Source organism: Bombyx mandarina, chromosome 15 (assembly GCF_030267445.1).
Source record: "Bombyx mandarina strain Sakado chromosome 15, ASM3026744v2".
NCBI lineage: Eukaryota > Metazoa > Arthropoda > Insecta > Lepidoptera > Bombycidae > Bombyx > Bombyx mandarina.
The window spans coordinates 15,573,209-15,594,890 of NC_143221.1; the positions used below are offsets into that span (position 1 = coordinate 15,573,209).

The 21,682-nt window shown below is 39.3% G+C and overlaps 2 protein-coding genes across 4 annotated transcripts; one reads left to right on the forward strand and one right to left on the reverse strand.

Annotated features, from left to right (window-relative positions):
- Nucleotides 1-621: 621 nt before the first annotated feature.
- On the reverse strand, nucleotides 622-11,521 carry TfIIFalpha (transcription factor IIFalpha). 3 transcript variants are annotated; one of them, XM_028184119.2, is made up of 13 exons: nucleotides 11,272-11,521; nucleotides 10,854-11,032; nucleotides 10,309-10,443; nucleotides 9,849-9,950; nucleotides 9,577-9,645; nucleotides 8,624-8,739; nucleotides 7,892-8,017; nucleotides 6,530-6,638; nucleotides 6,212-6,277; nucleotides 4,568-4,713; nucleotides 3,931-4,047; nucleotides 2,958-3,093; nucleotides 622-1,300 (listed from the first exon to the last, which is right to left on the reverse strand). In XM_028184119.2, the coding sequence occupies exons 1-13, from the start codon at nucleotides 11,293-11,295 to the stop codon at nucleotides 1,099-1,101; spliced, it is 1,527 nt and encodes a 508-aa protein (XP_028039920.2). In that variant the 5' UTR covers nucleotides 11,296-11,521; the 3' UTR covers nucleotides 622-1,098. The 3 variants fall into 3 exon arrangements, with proteins under 3 accessions (XP_028039920.2, XP_089588918.1, XP_089588917.1); XM_089732792.1 differs by having other exon boundaries at nucleotides 10,309-10,432; nucleotides 11,272-11,520; XM_089732791.1 differs by having other exon boundaries at nucleotides 10,854-11,054; nucleotides 11,272-11,512.
- A 674-nt stretch (nucleotides 11,522-12,195) lies between these two features.
- LOC114250287 (kelch domain-containing protein 4) lies at nucleotides 12,196-21,579 on the forward strand. The gene is made up of 9 exons (XM_089732793.1): nucleotides 12,196-12,387; nucleotides 12,745-12,918; nucleotides 13,862-13,983; nucleotides 14,225-14,333; nucleotides 15,030-15,257; nucleotides 15,780-15,989; nucleotides 16,838-17,018; nucleotides 18,891-19,106; nucleotides 21,402-21,579. Exons 1-9 carry the CDS (start codon nucleotides 12,277-12,279, stop codon nucleotides 21,527-21,529), a joined length of 1,479 nt encoding a protein of 492 aa, XP_089588919.1. The 5' UTR covers nucleotides 12,196-12,276; the 3' UTR covers nucleotides 21,530-21,579.
- Nucleotides 21,580-21,682: the final 103 nt, after the last annotated feature.

The following is a 21,682-nucleotide window of genomic DNA, read 5'->3' on the forward strand; positions in this document are numbered from 1 at the left end:
TTCTTGAGTTATAACACTTATAACAGAGTGAGATTTGTTATTGTGGCAGTGTGTGTGTGTTTCATTTACTTTATGATGACTGAGCCGAGAGCTCATTTGCCTATTTAGAAAAACATATATAAAAAAAAATTTACACGATTTTTTTATTTTTTTATTGCATAGATGGATGGACGAGCTCACAGCCCACCTGGTGTTAAGTGGTTACTGGAAGCCATAGACATCTACAACGTAAATGCGCCACACACCTCGAGATATAAGTTCTAAGGTTTCAGTATAGTTACAACGGCTACCCCACCCTTCGAACCGAAACGCATTACTGCTTCACGGCGGAAATAGGCGGGGCGGTGGTACCTACCCGTGTGGACTCCCTAGAGGTCCTACCACCAGTAATTACACAAATTATAATTTTGCGGGTTTCATTTTTATTACACGATGTTATTCCTTCACCGTGGAAGTCAATCGTGAACATTTGTTGTGTACGTATTTCATTAGAAAAATTGGTAACCGCCTGCGGGATTCGAACACCGGTGCATCGCTACATACGAATGTACCGGACGTCTTATCCTTTAGGCCACGACGACTTTTACGATGTATTTACGATGTTTCCAATAAAAAAATCAATACGTTAATTACATCTTTTATTTCTTTAAAAAATTCCTACGTAAAATCAAGAACGTGTATTCACAAAACAAATCGAGGGGTGAAAGGCTTATTTGGTTTAAACGACATTTTTGGAAATTTACAGGAGAACCATTTAAAGTTTTAAATTTAGTAACAGCCCATTGAGTTCCGGATCTTTTCAGTGGGTCGCGTTTTCGATCCGGTGCTAGATTTTGCGAAGCACGGCTCTTGCTAGGACCAGTGTTAGCAACGTCATCAGGTTTGAGCCCCGTGAGCTCACCTACTAGTTAAGGTTTCGCTGAAATAGCCTCTCAAGGCTCTCAGCTTAAGTAGGAAAAAAAAAGCTTAGTAAACAGAGATCGACGTAATTACTTGAGTGCGCCGCGTAGGGCACCGGAGACCCCCACGGCAGTCTAAGGATTCAACTAAATATCCTTTCACCTCTCGATATATATATTATGTGTATATATTGCGGGATCATTTAATGCTGAGATACATTTTCCCGTTGATGTTCTGCTTCAAAGGGTTGATCCTCTTCAGTATCTGCGTCATGGTTTCGACCAAGCGCTCGCTGCTGACTCCGGTGCGCTTCGATTTGAACTTGGTGAGCAGCTCAGTCGTGGTCATCGGCTTCCTCGCCAGGTACCTCCGCACCGCCTCTTCCGTCACCCCGCATTCGCTGCACAAACAAAACAAAAAAAATATAGTTTAAAAAAACTAACAAAACACGCTTTTATAGAAAATTCAAATAAAAAATAGAAAATAAATTTTAATATATTTGAATTAAAAATAGTTTAATTTTTTTATTTATTGTAAACTTATTTATTTTTCATTTTTTCTATTATTATTTTTTTCATTATTTTTTAAATATTAAATTGCCGAGGTCCTTCATAAGTATACCAAATTTCGAGTTAATCCGACGTTTTGAAGGGGGTCAAAATTATGTTCAAAGATTAGGTTACAAACATACATACGTCTGAAGCTAATAAAAGCGTATTAATACGTACAATTTGCCCGATGATATAAATAGATGACTATATATATAGTGATATAGTGACAACCCTAGTGTTTAAGTTCCATATATTAGGGCGACCCTATGTGTTTAGGAGAATAGGGTAGGGTCGACTAAGAATTTCATTTTATGAGGAACATGAGAATTCTGACGTCACTATACGCTTATTAATATCTCTGTTTACCACGAAATTAAAAGATTCATAACTAATTTTTAGTTGGTTGTCGCTAAGCTACATTGGCATCGGCTTATCCATGGTCACCATAGGTCATAATAAATCGTAAGCGACTCCAGTGCACAGCCAATCCGTTTTTGACCGCTGAGGCCTATTCTCTAATGCAGAGTTTCCCAACGTAGGCAATAACGCCCCCTTGTGGACGCTACAGGCCTAAAGAGGGGCGGTAACAGAGCCAGGAAAAAAAATGGGGGTGTCGTGTAGAGGCTTGGGATGCGATTTGTAATTTCATTTAGGAGGACTCTTTAGACACCGACTGAGCTCTCGCTATGGTCGTTTTTAAGCAGGTGAAAAAATGGGGGCGCTAAAAAAGAATTTATTCTCAAAGTGGGCAGTAGACAAAATAAGTTTGGGAGCCCTTTCTCTAATGTATCGTATAGCGAATGGTCTTTTTGGCGGGAACGCGAGGAGTGATGTTGTGTGTTTTATTTTGTCTATTTAGTGTTTCTTCAGGTTTAAATAAGTAATAGCGGTGGTTTATTAACTATTTAATATCTGTGAAAGTGCACAAATGTGGGAAAATGAAACAAAGCCGCTGGACGTAGCTTCCCGGGATCCTCCAAAAAGTCCACTGAAAAAATCTCAGTAAATGACCACCATTTTACTGAGATTATATTTCATCCCACATCATCTCATCTCATTTCATTTAATTACATCCTAATTGATTAATGTATCAAATTAATCATCTTCATTTTATTTCATTTTACTCCATATTATCATTTTTCATAAAAATAAAAATATAAATTAAAATAAGACATGACCAAAGGCCGTCTGGTGTAGTGGTAAGTGACATAGGTCACTACACAAGGGAGTCGCGGGTTCGAAATCCGCCAAGGAAAGATATTTGTATGATAAATATAAATGTCTTTTCCAGGGTTATGGATGTAAATTAAATATATGTATGTGTATAATAAAAATATTACACTTATTTCCGTTATCTGTAACACAAGTTCTTTATGAACTTATCACGGGACCAGTTAACGTGGCGTGATTGTTAGTAAATATTTATATTTATTTATTTATTACTTAAAGGTCTTAGTTACCAGGTCATAAAATCCCATAAAAAAAAGTATATCGAGTGACACTAACGTGTACGAGGCGTCGAGCTTGGGTCTCTTGCTGGGCGGTTGCTGCGCGCTCGCCGCCGCCGCCGCCGCCACCGCCGCCGCCGCCGCGCTGGGCGCCGCCGCCTCCCCGCCCGCAGCCCCCGCCCCGCCGCCGCCCGCTACACCACGGACATCGCGTATATACAGATAGCTGTCACTGTCTTGCCCTAAACACGTCATTACGGATCCTCCCGATCCATTAACGGTGATTTTAGGTACCACAAGCACCGGTCACCGTCCTACCCATAGACACAGTTCACTGAGTTTCTCGCCGGATCTTCTCAGTGGGTCACGATTCCAATCCGGTCCAATCCGGTCCAATCTGCGAAGCACTGCTCTTGCTAGGGCCAATGTTAGCAACACTCCGGTTTGAGCCCCGATAGCTCACCTACCCGTCTGGACGTGTGACTTAGGATCGCATACGTAACAAACTTACTTATAAATATTGAATTTATTATACATTATTTAAAAAGTATCTTTTGAATCAAAAATCAAAAATCACATTCGAAGATTATAATAAGGGCTTTTGCTTCATGCCGTTTTTATTTACGAAACATTTTGGAAAAGTAACACCCTGTACTTTAACGAGAGCGAGAGCAGTGCCTCGCAGAGTCTACCACCGGATCGGAAACGCGACCCACTGAGAAGATCCGGCGAGAAACTCAGTGGGCTGTGTCTTAGTTTACTCGTCGAACTCTTCGTCGTAATCGACGAGGATGGTGACCGGTGCTTGAGAAGCCTAAAAGCACCAAGCGAAAATCGTTCGGTTGTGATGGAGCTTGAAGAAGTTGTTAGAGCTACAGAGAAGATGTCTGAACTTCAAGTAGTGAAAGTGGGGGGAAAGCACTCTAACTAGAGATCTCTAATCCAAGAACACGATATTTTCCATCTTATTAAAGATCGTCACAGGGGAGTGAAGTTCGCTGGCTACTGGTAGATAGTAACATGAGCGCGACCTGCTCCCGAGGCGCCGGTGGCCGCGTTCTTGTCGGCGTTCTTACTCTTCTTCGGCTTCTTTGTGTTGCCAGCCTCGGGCTCCGTGTCAGAGTCCGAACTGAAGTCGCTGCTCGAATCTAAAAACGTAAATTTTTATGTTATTTTTATTAATTTTTATTTCAGAAAAAAACCAGAACAATTTGTTAGTATTACTTATAATCTATGTTAAGTAACTTAAAAACATAACACTGATATATTACGTATAGTGACTATACATTTCATATAATCGAAAAAAAAAATTGCTTAGATGGGTGGTCGAGCTCACAGCCCACCTGGTGTCAAGTGGTTACTGGAGCCCATAGACATCTACGACGTAAATGCGCCACAGATATAAATTCTAAATTTTCAATTATAGTTACAACGGCTGCCCCACCCTTCAAACCGAACCGGATTACTGCTTCACGGCAGAAATAGGCAGGGTGGTGATACCTACCAATCACACAAATTTGTTTTAAGTTTTTTGACTTATTAAACGTCCAGGAAAGTAGATTGGTTGAAAGAACAATAGGACATATTTCTTTATTACGTCTAAATTGTTTGTAACCGGAGCCCACACCCAGCCCTCCGCGATCAACCAGTTCGAGTCTTGATGGATACCTTTTTTAGTTTCGTCAGTTTTCTTCTTTTTCTTGGTGAGCTTGCTGGCTCTCTCTTCGCCTTCCTTGGTGGGCTCGTCCTCGTGTTCTGATTCCTGTTTCTGCTCCTGCTCCTCTTCGGAATCTTCGTCGGAAGTAAGCAGTTTCCTGGATGGGGAGTCAGCCAGCTTTAGTCAAGAGCTGATTACCAACGCTTATGCAATGGTAATTTTTTTGTTCTTTTTTTAGATTGAATAAACATTTCGATGAATGATATAACTGAGTACCGAAAAATTTTTTTTTATGACAAAAAAATCTTTCAGTTATACGCCGCGCCAATAAAGAAACGAATCGAAAATGGCGGCGGCGATCATGCGCTCTCACTCTAAACTATTGCTGTCTTTTTAGTCGCATACGGCGCGTACTGCATGCAAAAAAAAAATCAGTTCTGACTGCTAAATAATATGGCCTCTCACAAACGAGGAAAAGTCCTTCACAGTGATGCAATACTTTGAAGAGGAAAAGAATCTTGAGAAATTAAGAAAAGAAATTCACATTTGTTTTTTATATTTTTTTACAATAAACAACTTTTTCTTTTTATCTTTCTTTTTATTTGTTGACCCTACCATCTGTCAGTGCAGGTACATAGACGCCATTTTCGATTCGTTTGTTATTGGCGCATCTTATACCAATATTTTTAATAGATTTTTTTTACCTTTGTTTGACTGCAAATGGCTTTATTGAAACGGATACTTTAGCCTATATTTTATATACTCTGGTACTAATCAAATGTCTCTCTAGTTATGAATTTATTGATAACCTCAAAACACTCTTCCACTTTAACTTCTATGCAGATTGTCATGACTTGGACAATTTTAATAATTGTCTGTTAATGTGGTGTGTAAAACAATACGAATATGTATAAAGCGACATTGTACTTAGGTGTTACAAAAAAATTAAATTGTTATTAAATCAACGGGTGACATTGATAGATAACATCAAAGGAGTACTCTGTGACAGGATTTTTTTTTGAGACAACCGCTTCACTTTCTTTATGCCACTGTTTAAATCAACATGATATAACACGAGAACTTCAAAGCGATGATAATATAAATAAATTAAAAAAGAATGACAGTGAATATTTGAGAAATATTCAATTTGATCTTTAAAAAATTTGTTCTAAATTAAAAATTTGATTTTATTAGTATTACATTTTTTTTATCAATGCCGGTTTTAATTTGACTTATCTGTGATGTGGTTATGTGTCAGTTTATACCACTTTTTGGCAGGAATGCAAGGAGTGAAGTTGTGTGATTTGTTTTATTTTGTCTATTTAGTGTTTCTTCAGGTTTAAATGTGCAATAACGGTGGTTTATTAATATCTGTGAAAATGCACAAATGTGGGAAAATGAAACAAAGCCGCTGGACGTAACTTCTCAAGATCCTCCAAAAAGTCCACTGAAAAAAATCTCAGTAAACGACCACCATTTTGAGATTATATTTCATCCCATATCATCTCATCTCATTTCATTTCATTTCATCTAAGTTCATATTATCATAAAATTATGAATATAAATTAAAATAAGAAATGACCAAAAGGCTAAATACCAGGTAATAAAATCCCATAAAAAAAAACAGTTTATATGTCGCGTCTATATTTGCTTACCTGAGCGCGTCTTCTTCTGCCACTCCTTTGAGTTCCTTATTAGTTTTAGTTTCGTGATCCGATTCGCTGCAACATACATTATAGAATATATAAATAGCTAAAAATAGCCGTGTTTCTGTTTGTTGAAGTGAATACTTTTTTAGTGTCGATGAAATTTGAAATACTACGAAACCATCCGGTGGGTAGTGTGCTCTTGTCTGTCCAGTTTTTTTTTCTTTTTTTTTTAATTTCCATTATCGGCAGACGGGCACACGAACCACCTAACGGTATGGACCTGGTGGTCTACCGCTAAACATCTGTAACGTGAGCGTCCCGAACCTCTCCGAGGAGTCGGACACGTAGTCCTTCTCCCGACCCTCCTCGTCCCCGTCGTCGCTCTCTTCGAACGCTTCGTCATTAACTTTCCGCTTCTTCTTGGGGGGCGGACCTGTGAAGTGAAAATATTTTTTCTTTCATTTTTATCACTAACTATCGATAACGCTTATCGACAACAATAATGCGCATCACTAATCCCGTCCATAAGACTCGTGAGTGGAAGAGAGATCGAAATACTCGCTTCACCGTTCCGATTTTTTATGACCCAAACTGCACGGACAAAATTCTACTATAGTATGTTCGGCCACACACTCTTCAAACTGGACCTCACGATACGTTTTGCGGCTATACATTTCTATAACTACATATATAATTTATCGACAGTGGCCGTTTGTAAGCGCGCGACTTGGCTCTGCCCCCTGGTATTGCCGAAGTCCATGGGCGACGGTAATCACCCACCATCAGGTAGGCCGTATGCTCGTCAGCCTACAAGGGCAATAAAAAATAAAAATAAAAAAAACTCGAGCGTTATCATACCGGACGTCTTTCCCAACAGGCCACGGAGGCTCGATTACCTGAGAGTTTTCGCGCTCAACGACCACTACTGTTGCTCATTTTTCAAAAACCATACCCAAAGTAAGGGCAAAGAAAGGATGAATTAATTGTGTAACTGTAAAATCGATTTCGGATTATGGTGTCCTCTTTGTCAACGGAATAATATTACCCATTGATGATTATTGGATCATAAATCTCATATGTAAATAAGCTACAATTCAATTTCAGCATAGATGGCTAGTCGTTTAACGCGACAAAACGAGACAGACAATAACATATTCGTTGAACTCATTTCAAGCAATGAATACTACAACAACAACAAACCATATTACTAGATACATAAGATTCAAAATTACTGCAAAATTAAACCTTTTTACGACAAATGTCACCATTACTGCATAGATAAAAGAAGCTGTTTGCTATGCGGATACAGTCTGAGCGAATGACGGAGCCGGCGGAGTCCCTCAAAAATCCCCTATATTCATAGATGAGCATACAGCTCACCTAGTCGTTATCGTACCAGACCTCATAGTTATTATTACATGAATACCGCCACATACTTTAAGAAAAGAGGTCGAAATCTCCACTTAAATTATTTCTATTATCTTTGAAACAAGGGACCAAAGTATGTGTGGTATGTGGGGTACATACCACACCTACTTTGGTCTGGAGTTACGATTTCGACAGATTAAATAAATAACACGCACGACGAAACAAACCCGTGCGAACTTTTATGACCAATACATTGGAAATCCGTGTTTAACTAGTTCTGCTACCCCTAAAATTATAAAGTTCAGCTGACAGACTGACCTTTACCCTTTTTCTTCTTTTTAGCCCCGGAGTCACTGTCCTCTTCCTTTTCTTTTTCACCAGCACCGGAGTCCGAGGAAGCGTCGTCAGAGTCTATCCATTCGTCCATCTCGGATATCTTGAGGTCTGCGAAACGTTTTCTTGATTAGACAGGCAGAGTTACGGTTCTCGGGCACGATGATGACACGATAGTTGTAAGACTGGTGGTAGGACCTCTTGCGAGTCCGCACGGGTAGATACCACCACCCTGCCTTTTTCTGCCGTGAAGCAGTAATGCGTTTCGGTTTGAAAGGTGGGGCAGCCATTGTAACCATACTGAGACCTTAGAACTTATATCTCAAGGTGGGTGGCGCATTTGCGTTGTAGATGTCTATGGGCTCCAGTAATCACTTAACACCAGGTGGGCTGTGAACTCGTTCACCCATTTAAGCAATAAAAAATAAATAAATAAACGAGCGTAATTTTGTGAGTTGTCAGTCGCGTAATGCGTGCGGACTCACAAGAGGTCCTACCACCAGTAAAAACCTTTTGACCTCACCCTTAATAGCGAAGCCCTTGACCGCAGTGGCTTTAGTAATGTAATGCTATAAGCACAGCATACCAGTACGAAGTCCAGCTGACGATGTTAGAAACCAACTACGCTTTAAGTGCTTGCTTTATTTTACCATAAGACCTACCATCACCAGCTTCAGCTGACCCCACCTCTGGCTTTGAATACCGGAAACTGAGTACCTTTTTTAGCTTTCCCTTTAGCTTTCTTTTCGTCTGGGTCCTCTTCGTCTGCATCGTCGACTCCGCGGAGCCGTTTCCGTAACATCAACGAGAAGAAATTCATAACCTTGTTACGCCTAGTGCAGAAAAAAATCGATCATCGACTTCAATGAAACATATTTTGAAATATCACTAGAAACAGCAATGGACTTGGAAACAGCAATGGATTCGGTCCAACCATCTTTCTCATATACTATATACGGGGCGACGGAGACCAAAAAGCAATAAATTTTCAAATAATTCAAACAATAAAGTTATTGTAATCATTCTCGTATATCTTTAATGTACAAAAAAAAAAAATTTTTTTTTCAAATTATTATTTTTATAACAATAGTCTGTTGCCCTGAAACAGAGCTGTAATAAAGTGTTTTGTCTTTTTTCTATTTAGATAAAGCAAAAGTACTCAATTCTTCAAATATGCAGACAACAATAAAAAAAAATATTTTAATTTTAAGTTCAACTATCTATTATGATCTGATTTTTTTTCCTATATTTTATTTATCGTCACATGCACATTTACTGGTGGTAGGACCTCTTGTGAGTCCGCACGGGTAGGTACCACCGCCACGCCTATTTCTGTCGTGAAGCAGTAATGCGTTTCGGTTTGAAGGGTGGGGCAGCCGTTGTGACTATACTGAGACCTTAGAACTATATCTCAAGGTGTGTAGCGCATTTACGTTGTAGATGTCTATGGGCTCCAGTAACCACTTAACGCCAGGTGGGCTGTGAGCTCGTCCACACATAAAAGCAATAAAAAAAATTAAAAAAACATGCAGTGCAAAAAACATTAATTTAAACTCTAGACATGTTTTTAACACATTATCGTCAAAGGATTTATGATAATTACAAAGCACCTTCATTTTCGGGAATGACAGTCTATATACAATCCGAGTAAATGACATGGACTATCTTACCTGCCAAATTCCTGTTCCGCTTCTTCAGCAGACAGTGCTTTGTATCTCTGAATCGGTTGGAAATTGTACCTGTTAGAATTCAGTTTTTAGTTTCTTAAGAATTGACTACCTTAATTTTTCTTCTATATTTAAGTAATCATTATAAAAGAACATAAATAACACAACATAATAAAATAATATAACACAGATTCATACACAGCATTCAGATTATTTTTAAATAAAATAGAAGCATTTCTTTCATATTTTGTAAATATTGCATGAACATTCCGTACCATTCCTGGAGTGGATAGGCGTCTATTGCGCCATCCGCTGCGTGAGTGAACACATAATACGCAGCATTCTCTGATACTCCACCTTCACGAATACCTTTGAATCTAAAAATATACATGATATGAAAATTACCTGTTACATATTAATTAGTATTATATAGAGCAAACAAATAGGCATGACGACATGTTAGTCTATAACACAAGGCTTTTCATTTAATTATATGCAGTTTTTCATCCTGTTTTCAATCACTGACTTTTAATGAAAAAGGAGGAAGTTCTGATTTAATTTTATTTGTTTTATTTTTACCTTTGAACTTTTTCTAGGTTAAACGATTCTGATAAATCTTTTTTTGTTTCAAAATTGTTCCAACTCATGTGAATTTAAATTATTTCTTGTGCATTTGTTGTAAAGGAACCACCAAACAATATCAGAAGAGGTTATTGTTATTTGTTAAATACTAACTTCTTGCCGGTCTTTCCACCGACTTTCAGGATCCACGGCTGGTCTTCCGGTTTGTACTTTCTTGATATTATACCGAATTTCTTGCGACGTGCTTCCTCACGCATGTCCCGTCCGTATTCCGAGCCTGCACCAAATCTGGATTTGTGTGACGAGTATTACCAAACATATTATGTAATAGTAGTAGTATTTTAATTCCCAAGTATTCAGTAATCTTGAAGCTGTTAAGATCACTTTTTATAAAGGGTGTTCATGGCAAATCTATTTTTTAAAGCATTGAGTAAATAACATTAATTTAAGGTGTGTAAGTCTTTAGTGTCAACAATGTTAACCTACCAGGTTTCCAGTTGTTGACTATTCTTTGTATTATTATCTGCTAGCATGCAAATATGTTGAGTTACAGAAATATCTTAATATTAAATAATAATGCCATAAAATTATGACATACTTTTCACATTTATTTTTAATGATGTAGAAAATTAATTTATGATTATTAAGTCAATCTATTTGATATCACCATCAAAGAGTTGAATTTTCTTAATACTAACTTGGGCATTTCCTCTTCAGCTCCTTTGAATTCTTTGCTGTTGTTCTCTCGCTCCATCTTGACATGAGTCCATTTTGCAAAATCTACATTCAATGTGGCATTGAACCTCATAACATGATACTTCTTCTTTACATTCTTTGGCACTCTTATTTTATACTCCTGTACTGTGGCGGCCGGTGTCTGAGAAATTAATTTATTATATCTGTGAAATCGTAGCTATTGTTTAAATGATTACGATACCATTCTATGTATGATTTGGTAAAATTTATCAAATTTGGTTATATTATCCTTTTATGTACCTACTTACTTCAGTAAGAACACATATTCTTGCATATTAATTTAATTTTATTTTGAACCTCACAATTTGTTGATTGTTTTAAGTTCTTAAACGAAAAAGGTGAAATATCGTGATATCTTACCGTACTACTTCCAGGTGTAGACATTTTTTACACTTACTTATATCTATAATATCAAGATTAATGACGGTATATAAATTTATCAAATGACAATAGTCCTCGATATCATGATCTCACTAACGTACACGTTAAATTTCTTCAAATCAAATAATTTATTACGTTACAGTTTACTCTTTGATTCAAAATATTGTAATCAATTAAAACAACGCTAATCGCAAACTGTGCTGGCAAATTGAAAATTCTGTCAAATTAATGTCAAAAGTCAAAATTTCATCAAGCACAGAGCACATTTCAGTCTGTCAATGAATTTATGATCATAAGTATCAAGTCATATATGACTAAATAATATTATTATTTAACTATGCTCATGACTTCTATTATTTTATTATACATGCAATAATCATTAGGATTTAAAACATTTTTTTCATACGTGACGAAAAAGCAATCTTATCAAATTGTTTACAGCAGCTAAGCATATTGTCGTCCAGCACTAGAAATTACCCACAAGGTTAGTCACCTCCTCTTTGCGTCGATAATCCACAACAATGAGGGTCATGGCGTCCCATAATAATTTCGCTTGGACTATCCTGCGCCAACATTGCCTATCCTTGACTTTCCGGAGGGCATCGTGGACTGAGGTGTTGAGAGTAGAGGCAGCTAGTGCAATCATAGCATTGGACTTCTGCTTCTGAACCTTCTTCCGCATACTTTGCCTGTTACCAGCAATTATTCTAAATTGTCATCTTCTTTCTAACAATGTATCCAAAGAACTCAAAATTTGAACGGAATCTTGAACTCAGTAAGAATGTATTTGTAGGATCAATGTTCTATCAAGCCCTTCCATCCTAAAAGTTATAATCATAAAACAGATATGGCTTTGATTATTTTGGCTGTATTCCCATTGCCAATGAAAAAAGAAAAAACAACTGCTTACATTAATAATCACAATACCTAGAAATCAGTTTCATAAAATATTTAGAAATTTAAGTTAATTTATTTTTCATTAAAATGGGTAAAAAGAAAAATAAGAATAAAGTTAGTGGCGCTGTTAAAACCGCAGCTAAAACTGAAAAAAAGCTAGCTAGCAAATTAAAAAAAGAACTCGCAAATCTTGGTGAGGTTAGACCATGCCTTTTCGCACTATTTATTAGAAACTCTCAAAAAGTTACCTGAAATTACGCCATAATGGATCTAATATAGTAGTATAAACTTAAATGTTATTGAAACTATCTTACCAAAATTATTTAAATGGGTAAATTATGTAAAAGTCATGAAAAACATAAAATAAAATAATTCGAAATAATTTATATTTTTATGATTTAATCTAGCTTTAATTATTTGTAGATAATATAATGGTAAAAAAACACTTCTATGATATGACGTGAATGATAATAAAAAGTCATTTTGACACTAAACTAAAGCTGAAGAAAGAGCAAGTAAAATTGTAATAGAAGTTTTGTATTATGTATATTTCAGGAAGATATAGCTAAAGTGATAGCTGAGATAGAACGGGAGGAAGCTAAACGATCTGCTGCATCAGAGAAGGTCCTCGAAAAGCCACCATCCTCCAGAGCGTACGCAACACTCACCCCACATCCAATCAATAATGAGCTTGTGCTGTTTGGTGGAGAATACCACAACGGACAAAAGGTATCAATTTCATTTTTAGAGATATTACAATATTAGGTAAAGTATCATGATGGATACAGAAAATACATAAATTGATGTATAAGTTTATAGTCCATCCAGTGTTAAGTTAGACATTACAACATGAATAGCACCACTAACTGAGACATCAAGTTGAATTACTTGTTTAACCCTTAAAACTGGAATGCATACTTTGTGGCAGAAATAGGTATAGAATGATGATGATTGATTTTGCTAGAAGAATATACATACATGAATGTACCTAATTACTATCACTTTTACAGAATACATTGTGTGCTTTCATGACTTGATACTAACATACAGTCTATCAAGAATAAATCTGTACATCCACTTTGTAAGGAACTATCTCAATTCACAAGAAGTATTTAATAAATCACATAATTTTCGGTCAAGTAACAAAACTGTCAAAATTTGAATTGACTAATTTGAATAGTACATACTGTAGGAAAAGTTTTTAAAACAATTATTCTATTTTTGAACACCTGAAGAATTTGCAGGTACTTTCTCTTTTAAACGGTTCCGTGGCCTACTGCAAACTTTTTCTATTCTATTGGGAATATGGTGAAAGTGTCATATATTTTTTTTCCTACCTACGCTGATAGCCTTGAGAGGCCATATCAGCGTCGCCTTAACTAGTAGGTGAGCTCACGGGGCTCAAACCTGATGACGTTGCTAACACGAACCCTAGCAAGAGCCGTGCTTCACAGAATTTACCACCGGATCGGAAACGCGACCCACTGAGAAGATCCGGCGAGAAACTCAGTGGGCTGTGTCTGAGGGTTAATTTACTCGTCGAGCCCTTGGTCGCGACGACGCGACGGGTTCGACGAGAACGATGACCGGAAAGTGTCATAATTGAGTCATGTCACTATACATAATATCTGTATTTGTACTGCTTGTTAAATAATTTTATGTTGCATTCCAGACAGAAACATACAACGATTTATTTATATATAACACAGTGAGTAATGTTTGGAGGCAACTGAAAGCACCCAGTGCCCCGCCTCCGCGTAGTGCCCATCAAGCTGTCTCCACCCCTGCTAACAAGTACGTATTATATCACCATAAAATATCAGACATGAGTCCTTCTAAAACATTCTTTCATTTAGTTTGTCATTCATTTCAATTTTATAGGATGCTGATTTTCCAAAATATTTGAGTTTTGTATGCTATGGTTGTGAACGGTGATTGTAATAAATATCCTTCTATATTTAGTTCAGTTTAAATGCTTGCTTGTAAAAACAAAATATGTTCCGATAAGTTGATTGATGATCTCCATTATTCTCAGAGGTGAGCTTTGGATATTTGGAGGAGAATTCACGAGTCCATCAGAAACACAATTTTATCATTATAAAGATTTGTGGTGCTTCTCATTTGCTGAGAGAAAATGGGAAAAGGTAAGTAAGACTTTTCACATTCTTATTCCATTGAAAGTAGATGCGTCTGCAATTCCATGGCTTCTGTGTTGGTTACCTAGGAGATCACAAGTTGTATGCTACCCGGTTCACGTTGGGACTAAGGGGACTTACACTTGCATTGTACGCCCATTCACGTAATCCACGACAAGCTAATGTTTTGTTTTGGTTGTTTAAAGTTAAAATGTGATAAGCAGTGTCCTAAAAAAAATGCCTTTGACCTCCTGTAATTTAATTGCTTTACAAAATTTTATTTGGCAGTAACTATAATTGAGACCTTAGAACTTATATCTCAAGGCTGGTGGCGCATTTACGTTGTTGATGTCTATGGGCTCCAGTAACCACTTAACACCAGGTGGGCTGTGAGCTCGTCCACTCATCTAAGCAATAAAAAAAGTAAAATTTAAATATTTATTTTATGATTTTTGTTTTTGTTTTTAGCAGAGAGTTTGTTTGTTTTCAAGTTTAATTCAAAGACATATGACATTCAATATAATTCTATTTTGCAGTACAAAATAAAATTTAAATATTTCTGTTTTTGATTTTTGTTTTTGTTTTTAGCGAGATACATTTTATGTTGGTTTTCAAATTTAATTCAAAGACATATGAGAAGGACACATTCAATATTTTATGAATTACTGAACAAATATACTAAGGACTATTACTTGCAATTTGCAGGTGGTAGCACCCAATGGTCCTTCACCTCGCTCAGGTCACAGGATGGCGCTTCTGAGTCGAAAGTTATATGTCTTCGGAGGATATTGCGATGACGGACGGGACTGTCGCTATTTCGATGATCTGTACACCTTCTGTCTGGACACGAGGACCTGGAGTAAAGTGACTGTGAGTGGTCGAGGACCCAGCCCGAGGTCGGCCTGTGTTATGCTACCTTGCGGGAATGATTCGGTGAGTGCTGTGAGCTAAAACACGAGTGTGTCAATAACTGGGCATGTTTCGAAATTAGTAAGGAAAATTAGTCTGAATTGATTGTAGTAACAGTAAATTATTGATGGAAGCTCAAACATGGTTTTCTTTTGAATTTCGATCAATCAACACGTCATGATTTACATCCATTTAATGTTTTCACATATGTTTTGTAGTTACTGGTGGTAAGACCTCTTGTGATTACTGGTGGTAGGACCTCTTGTGAATCCGCGCGGGTAGGTACCACTGCTTTACCTATTTCTGCCGTAAAGCAGTAATGCGTTTCGGTCTGAAGGGTAGGGCAGCCGTTGTAACTATACTGAGATCTTAGAACTTATATGTCAAGGTGGGTGGCACATTTACGTTGTAGATGTCTATGGGCTCCAGTAACCACTTAACACCAGGTGGGCTGTGAGCTCGGCCACACATCTAAGCAACAAAAAAAAAAAAATAGCGTTCAGAAAAAAAAACTTTATAATAATAATTATACAAAAATCCCTCTAGTTGCTGGTGTACGGAGGTTTCTCCAGAGTCCGAGACGGTAAGACGGAGCGCGCCTGTACGCACGGCGACATGTTCCGTCTGAGCACGAAGCAGGGGGGAGCCCTAACATGGCGCTCCGTGTCCGTCAGCGGAGCCCCGCCGCCCCGGGCCGGAGTCGCGGGCGCTGCCAACATCGTGGCTGATAGGGCTTATGTTTTCGGCGGAGTCAGTGTAAGTGCTTGACCTCGATCTGGTTCTACTACAAATATCTATAAAATGTCTTGGGTAACATGTGAGTTGCCCGGATTGCTTACAGAATTGAGTTGAGACTTCTGAATTCTAGAATTCATGTCTCGAACTTATGTGGTGTCTTTTCTGATATGATAAGGTGTGGACTAAATGGACTTTTTTTTATTGCTTTGATGGGTGGACGAGTTCACAGCCCACCTGGTGTTAAGTGGTTACTGGAGCCCATAGACATCTACAACGTAAATGCGCCACCCACCTTGAGATACAAGTTCTAAGGTCTCAAGTATAGTTACAACGGCTGCCCCACCCTTCAAACCGAAACGCATTACTGCTTCACGGCAGAAATAGGCAGGGCGGTGGTACCTACCCGCGCGGACTCACAAGAGGTCCTACCACCAGTAAAAAACATTGCGACTCTAGACGATTGTTGTGAATTCCATGGACAGCACGCCGGACCAACCTATCCATTCTGAAGGAGCTCGGTATTGTCACAAGGCTGTCCGCTATCTGCTTTCAACGTATACTCGCGTACTTGGGCCACATCGCTCGTAGAGGCCCCGATAACTTGGAAAAGCTGATGGTAGTTGGTCAGGAAGCCGGGAAAAGATCACGCGGACGCTCACCTACCCGCTGGTCTGATCTGGTTAAGACGCTCACCGGTCTGCCAATAACCGAGGCTATAAAGACTGCCGAGGAAGCATTGTGCATCGAGTGGTCCACATCTCAGGTTAGACACGACCTTCAGCAATGAAGAGACTGACTCAGAAGAAGAAGAAATGGACATTGTCATCTGTTAGTTCACTGTTTGCTATAAAGAATTTAAATTTCAGGACGTAGAAGAAACCGATGAGGAGCTCCGTGGGGAGATGAGTGATGATCTCTTACTGCTGGAGCTGGATACCGCTCGATGGCATCACGTCACCCTTAAGACTGAACGGCAGACCAGGCGGGACGCTGAAGACCCTGGGAACGTGGACATGGAGGAAGGCGAACAGAAGGAAGCTATGACAGGTTAGTAGCAGTAATTGAATACTTGGGAACAACTTGTCTTGGATAGATAACCTCACTGCCTAATGTTAAGTACTGACAGGAACCCTGGACTATGTCCACTTCATGTGTAATTCTGTATAAATCCTGATTAATTTGTAGTTTGGCTACTTACTGGCGGCAAGGCTTGTTGTGAGCCCGCTTGGGTAGGTACCACCACCCCGCCTATCTCGACCGCGAAGCTTGAACGGTCCCTCCTGGCTGATCCTTTGCTCGCCCACCTGTCTTGGTGTAACTGGAAAGGCCTCCGGGCCACCAGTAATCTTTCAATCATAAAAAAAGGGTTGAACGTTAAAGAGTCGTTATGCAACAGAGACTTAATTTCAGTTTACGTCCTACCGTAGATTGGGGGAAGCGGTACCCTTTCCAAATCCAACACAAATTTTCAATGGTTTTTCTTAGGATAGTACCCATAAAATTTATATTAAAATGGTTCGGGAGGCTTACATTTTTATATAAAATGCGTTATTATACATAGTTCATTACAATATATACACAAAAACTGAAAAAACTAGCTTGACCCGATTCACCTTGGTTTTGGGGTGAATCATGTTACGTATGGGGACAATAGAGTTTTTAGATAGGGCTGGGGTCCTATTCAGGAAGTGCCACCATTGCAGTGGCTGCAACGAGGACACGGCGGAGCACACGCTCGCGTGCTGCCCCGCTTTCGCGGAGCAGCGCCGCGTCCTCGTTGCAAAAGTAGGACCGGACTTGTCGCTTCCGACCGTCGTGGCTGCGATGCTCGGCAACGATGAGTCCTGGCAGGCGATGCTCGACTTCTGCGAGTCCACCATCTCGCAGAAGGAGGCGGCGGAACGGGAGAGGGAGAACTCTTCCTCCCTCTCGGCGCCGTGCCGCCGCCGTCGAGCCGGGGGTCGGAGGAGGGCGTTTGTCCAGCTCCGGCCCCTATGAGGAGGCAGTCTCCTCCCGGTGATGGTCACGGGGCGACCTAAGGGGGCTGAGACTGCGCCGCACGCTACCGTCACTCTAGCGCGCTGGCACCAGGAGGACGGGACGACGCGTCGGCGGCTGCGGACTGCGATGCGGTCCGCATTTTCGTCGTCGCTGTCGTCGCCGAACATACTGTGGAAGAGCAACCCGGTCGGCGGTGTATCGCGTTCCGACCCGGCAGGCTGGTTCTGGCCCAGCGGGGTATCCCGGAACACCAGCGGCATCGCCCGGGCGGCCTGAAGGGCCGCCGTACCGCGGAGACTGACGTCGTTGGTCGTCGACTATCGCCTCGACGACCCGTCGGTCGGGCGTCCTCGGGGTGGCGCCGCGTGTCTGGTTGTAGTGTTGACCGCGGGAACCCCCCTACTCTGACCGGGTTTTGACCCCGGACGGAGATCGGACGCCGGGTGTAAGAGTGCAGGGGAGTCGTTTAGTGGGTGGGCCCTAAATTCCTTGGGCCCGCGGTCTGCTCTCAACACCTGCAGATCGTAGAGTCTCACATACCCCGCGCGCCCCCTAGGCGCGGGGACCTCGTAGGAGGTTCGGCCCTCGGCCCGGAAAAAAAAAAAAAAAAAGGGGTCCTATTCAGTTGTTAGGTAGGTACCTTGAGGTAAATAACTTTTTAATATCTTTAATGAGCTACAAAACTTTGATGACTAAATTAAACTATTTAATATTCTTGAAACACTAAATAAAAGTCATTTTCAGATCAACAAAGTTAAATCTAACAACTCAACAAAATTATTGTGACAACCCGGATTTGTCCTTATTCTAACTCTAGTCTATTCCCCTCAATCTACTGTACCGGCCGCCCCACCTGTGGTTTGTGTTCATTTCTGTGGACAGTTGCATTGGTTTGAGGTTACAATTATTTATTCGCAGTAGTCACAGATGAGGTGTTCACGATGAAGTTGGGTACTGCTCCGACCCCCAACGCTCTCCCCCATTCTGCCGCAAACGAGGAGTCTCCCCCCCGCAGCGGCCCCGGGCCGAGGATGTCGGCCATGCTGGTGGTGCACCGCTCCGTCCTCTATGTCTACGGAGGAGTTCTGGAGAAAGACGAGAAACAGTTCTATTTGGGAGACATGTATAGTTTAGGTAAGATAATTATTTTTCATTGATCATCCTACCTCTAGATTTCTAGATGCAAGTTATCCAACAATGTAATAAACGTCATTTATATCAATTCATTTTGTGCAAAGTGTAGTTTTCAAAATGTTGTTAAAAACAATTTACTTTATCAGAGGTATCTGAAATATGAAACTAATAACGAAACAATCAGCTCTTAAATCTACCAATATATGTCGACGCTTGAAAGGCAAACGTGACTAAACGACAATAACTGCTTTGTACATAAAGATAGGCAAAAACCATATTCGATGCGCAAAAAAACAATATTTCTAGGTCTATTAAAATCATTTCCATCCTACAGCTAGATTCGTTAAAAACATTTTTTTTTCAGTTATTTCATCTTTACATTAGTCAACTGTAAAGTTCACGCATTGTCGCTTAGTCACGTTTGCCTTTCAAGCGTCGATGTATATTATAGAAAAAGACTTTTCGCCGGTTTAGTCACTGTCATAGACATAAGCAATGCTGGCGCACAGTCAAGTCATTGCCTATCGAAGACGCATAAATAAAATTCCACTTGTCGCTGTCTAAGCCAAAATACTTGTTGGTAGAGATAATTTGAACAAATTGGCACCACCATAAATCTTTATATAAAACAGTTACAATTTCAATCTTAAGTTTGAATGTAATGTTAACAGCAGTCACATAATGTAGGGCAGGGGTGGCCAACTTGATTAAAATCAAGATCAACTGTTTACTGACAAAACACTCTACGATCTACGAATGAGATTTCTTGAAATTTAATGAAACCATGTAGTTCAGTATACAGATAAATGGTATACATATTTTCTTATATTAAAAAGGTTAAAGGGAACAATTGTATGGAAGAGAGGATAAATAATGTGACGTAATGGTCATTTACAAATCAAGATGAAGATGATGCGTGCAGCAATTGGTGATTAAGTTGTGCAGGCTGTTCTATGTATTTATATTTTTTTGTCTTGCCACGATCGACTGCACTAGTAGCTACAATCGACCGGTTGATCGCGATCTACCGGTTGGCCATCCCTGATGTAGGGTATAGTCGGCGCATTTTAAACTGAGTCGTCGGGCAATAAATGTCACTGACAGTAGGAATGTGCACGCAATCCCGTTATCGATACTTAGTTACCTGCGCACGCGTGGTTATCCGTCATCGTGACCTTCATTAGCACTCTGATTCCTGATTGGTCGTTACGAGTAAAGATTTTTGAAGAACTAAGAAATATAGGTATATTAGAAAGGACAAAAACGGTCACAGGGCCCTTTTCAGGGCCACAGTACGATCTATACAGCTTCTCTGTGATTACGTCCAAGCAAACATTTTATCTTACAAATTAAAAACTTTTATTTTTAGATAGCGAAAAATTATTTCTATTAATACTTAATATAATTTAGCATATCGATTGTACCTATCCCGTTATCGATATGCACCTCTACAATTCTTACGCACATCACTATACCTCTCCATAAGATTTGGAAGTGCGAGCGAGACAGACAGATAAATATTATTTATGACCCGAAGCCTCAGTTCATAATGCGTCGACTAGTGAATAGTGAGCCCCTATCTATTCATCAACACCAATAGTTCTGTGGGTATATATGCATCTGTTTCTTACACTATATTAAATTGAAGTTATGGTATGATCTACACCACAAAGAAATCTAGGTTTTTCTTAGTCCACATATGGACAGAGAATTCTAAATCGAGTTCCTCACTTAAGGTACAAATAAGCCTATATATATTGCAATTTTGATTTCATTCGAGAATTCTTAATACCGCTTGTTCTACAGACAATGGCTTGATCGATTGTGTTTGTAAGTATAAGCCGCGCCCATAAAGAAACGAATCGAAAATGGCGTCTATGTACCTGCACTGACAGATGATAGGTCAACAAATAAAAAGAAAGATAAAAAGAAAAAGATGTTTATTGTAATAAAATATAAAAAAACAAATGAGAATGCACTTTACTTTGCTTTGGTGCCCTGGCAGAGGCAAAATAACAACGAAATAACGAACAAATGCAACAAATAACAACAGAATTTGAGAGATAACAGCGCGCGTCGATACAGTGTGAGAACAAAGTCAGAACCATAGAGTAAGATTATATATTGGTCAGAACTGATAAATTTTTTTGCATGCAGTACGCGCCGTGTGCGACTAAAGACAGCAATAGTTTAGAGTGAGAGCGCATGATCGCCGCCGCCACTTTAGATTCGTTTCTTTATTGGCGCGGCTTATAACTGAGAGATTTTTTTTCATAAAAACCATGTTGTTGACAGATCTACACAAATTGAACGAATGGAAAACTATGATACGACAGCCCGCGTTGCCGGATTGGCTCGGATCTGATTCGGAATCTGAATCGGACGGGTCGGATTCAGAGACCGAGAGCGATGAATCTGATTGAAATTTTATGTAAATTAGTATTATGTATAATATTAAATTGATAATTTATAATGGTATTTTTTTATTTTATATCCATTTATTTTTAAATGTAATCTGCTACGTTTTAGTTCAAAGACGAAGTAAGAGATCGTTATGAATTTATCTATAATTATCG

What these genes read in the sequence shown, in the direction of transcription:
- TfIIFalpha (XM_028184119.2), bottom strand. Translation starts at nt 11,295, where the DNA reads ATGTCTACACCTGGAAGTAGTACG. An exon ending in GCGGAACAGGAATTTGGCAG is followed by an intron (nt 8,740 to 9,576) that starts GTAAGATAGTCC and finishes TTTCTGCACTAG; the next exon opens with GCGTAACAAGGTTATGAATT. An exon ending in GTGTCCGACTCCTCGGAGAG is followed by an intron (nt 6,278 to 6,529) that starts GTTCGGGACGCT and finishes TGTATGTTGCAG; the next exon opens with CGAATCGGATCACGAAACTA.
- LOC114250287 (XM_089732793.1), top strand. Translation starts at nt 12,277, where the DNA reads ATGGGTAAAAAGAAAAATAAGAATAAAGTTAGTGGCGCTGTTAAAACC. An exon ending in AACTCGCAAATCTTGGTGAG is followed by an intron (nt 12,388 to 12,744) that starts GTTAGACCATGC and finishes TGTATATTTCAG; the next exon opens with GAAGATATAGCTAAAGTGAT. An exon ending in AATACCACAACGGACAAAAG is followed by an intron (nt 12,919 to 13,861) that starts GTATCAATTTCA and finishes GTTGCATTCCAG; the next exon opens with ACAGAAACATACAACGATTT.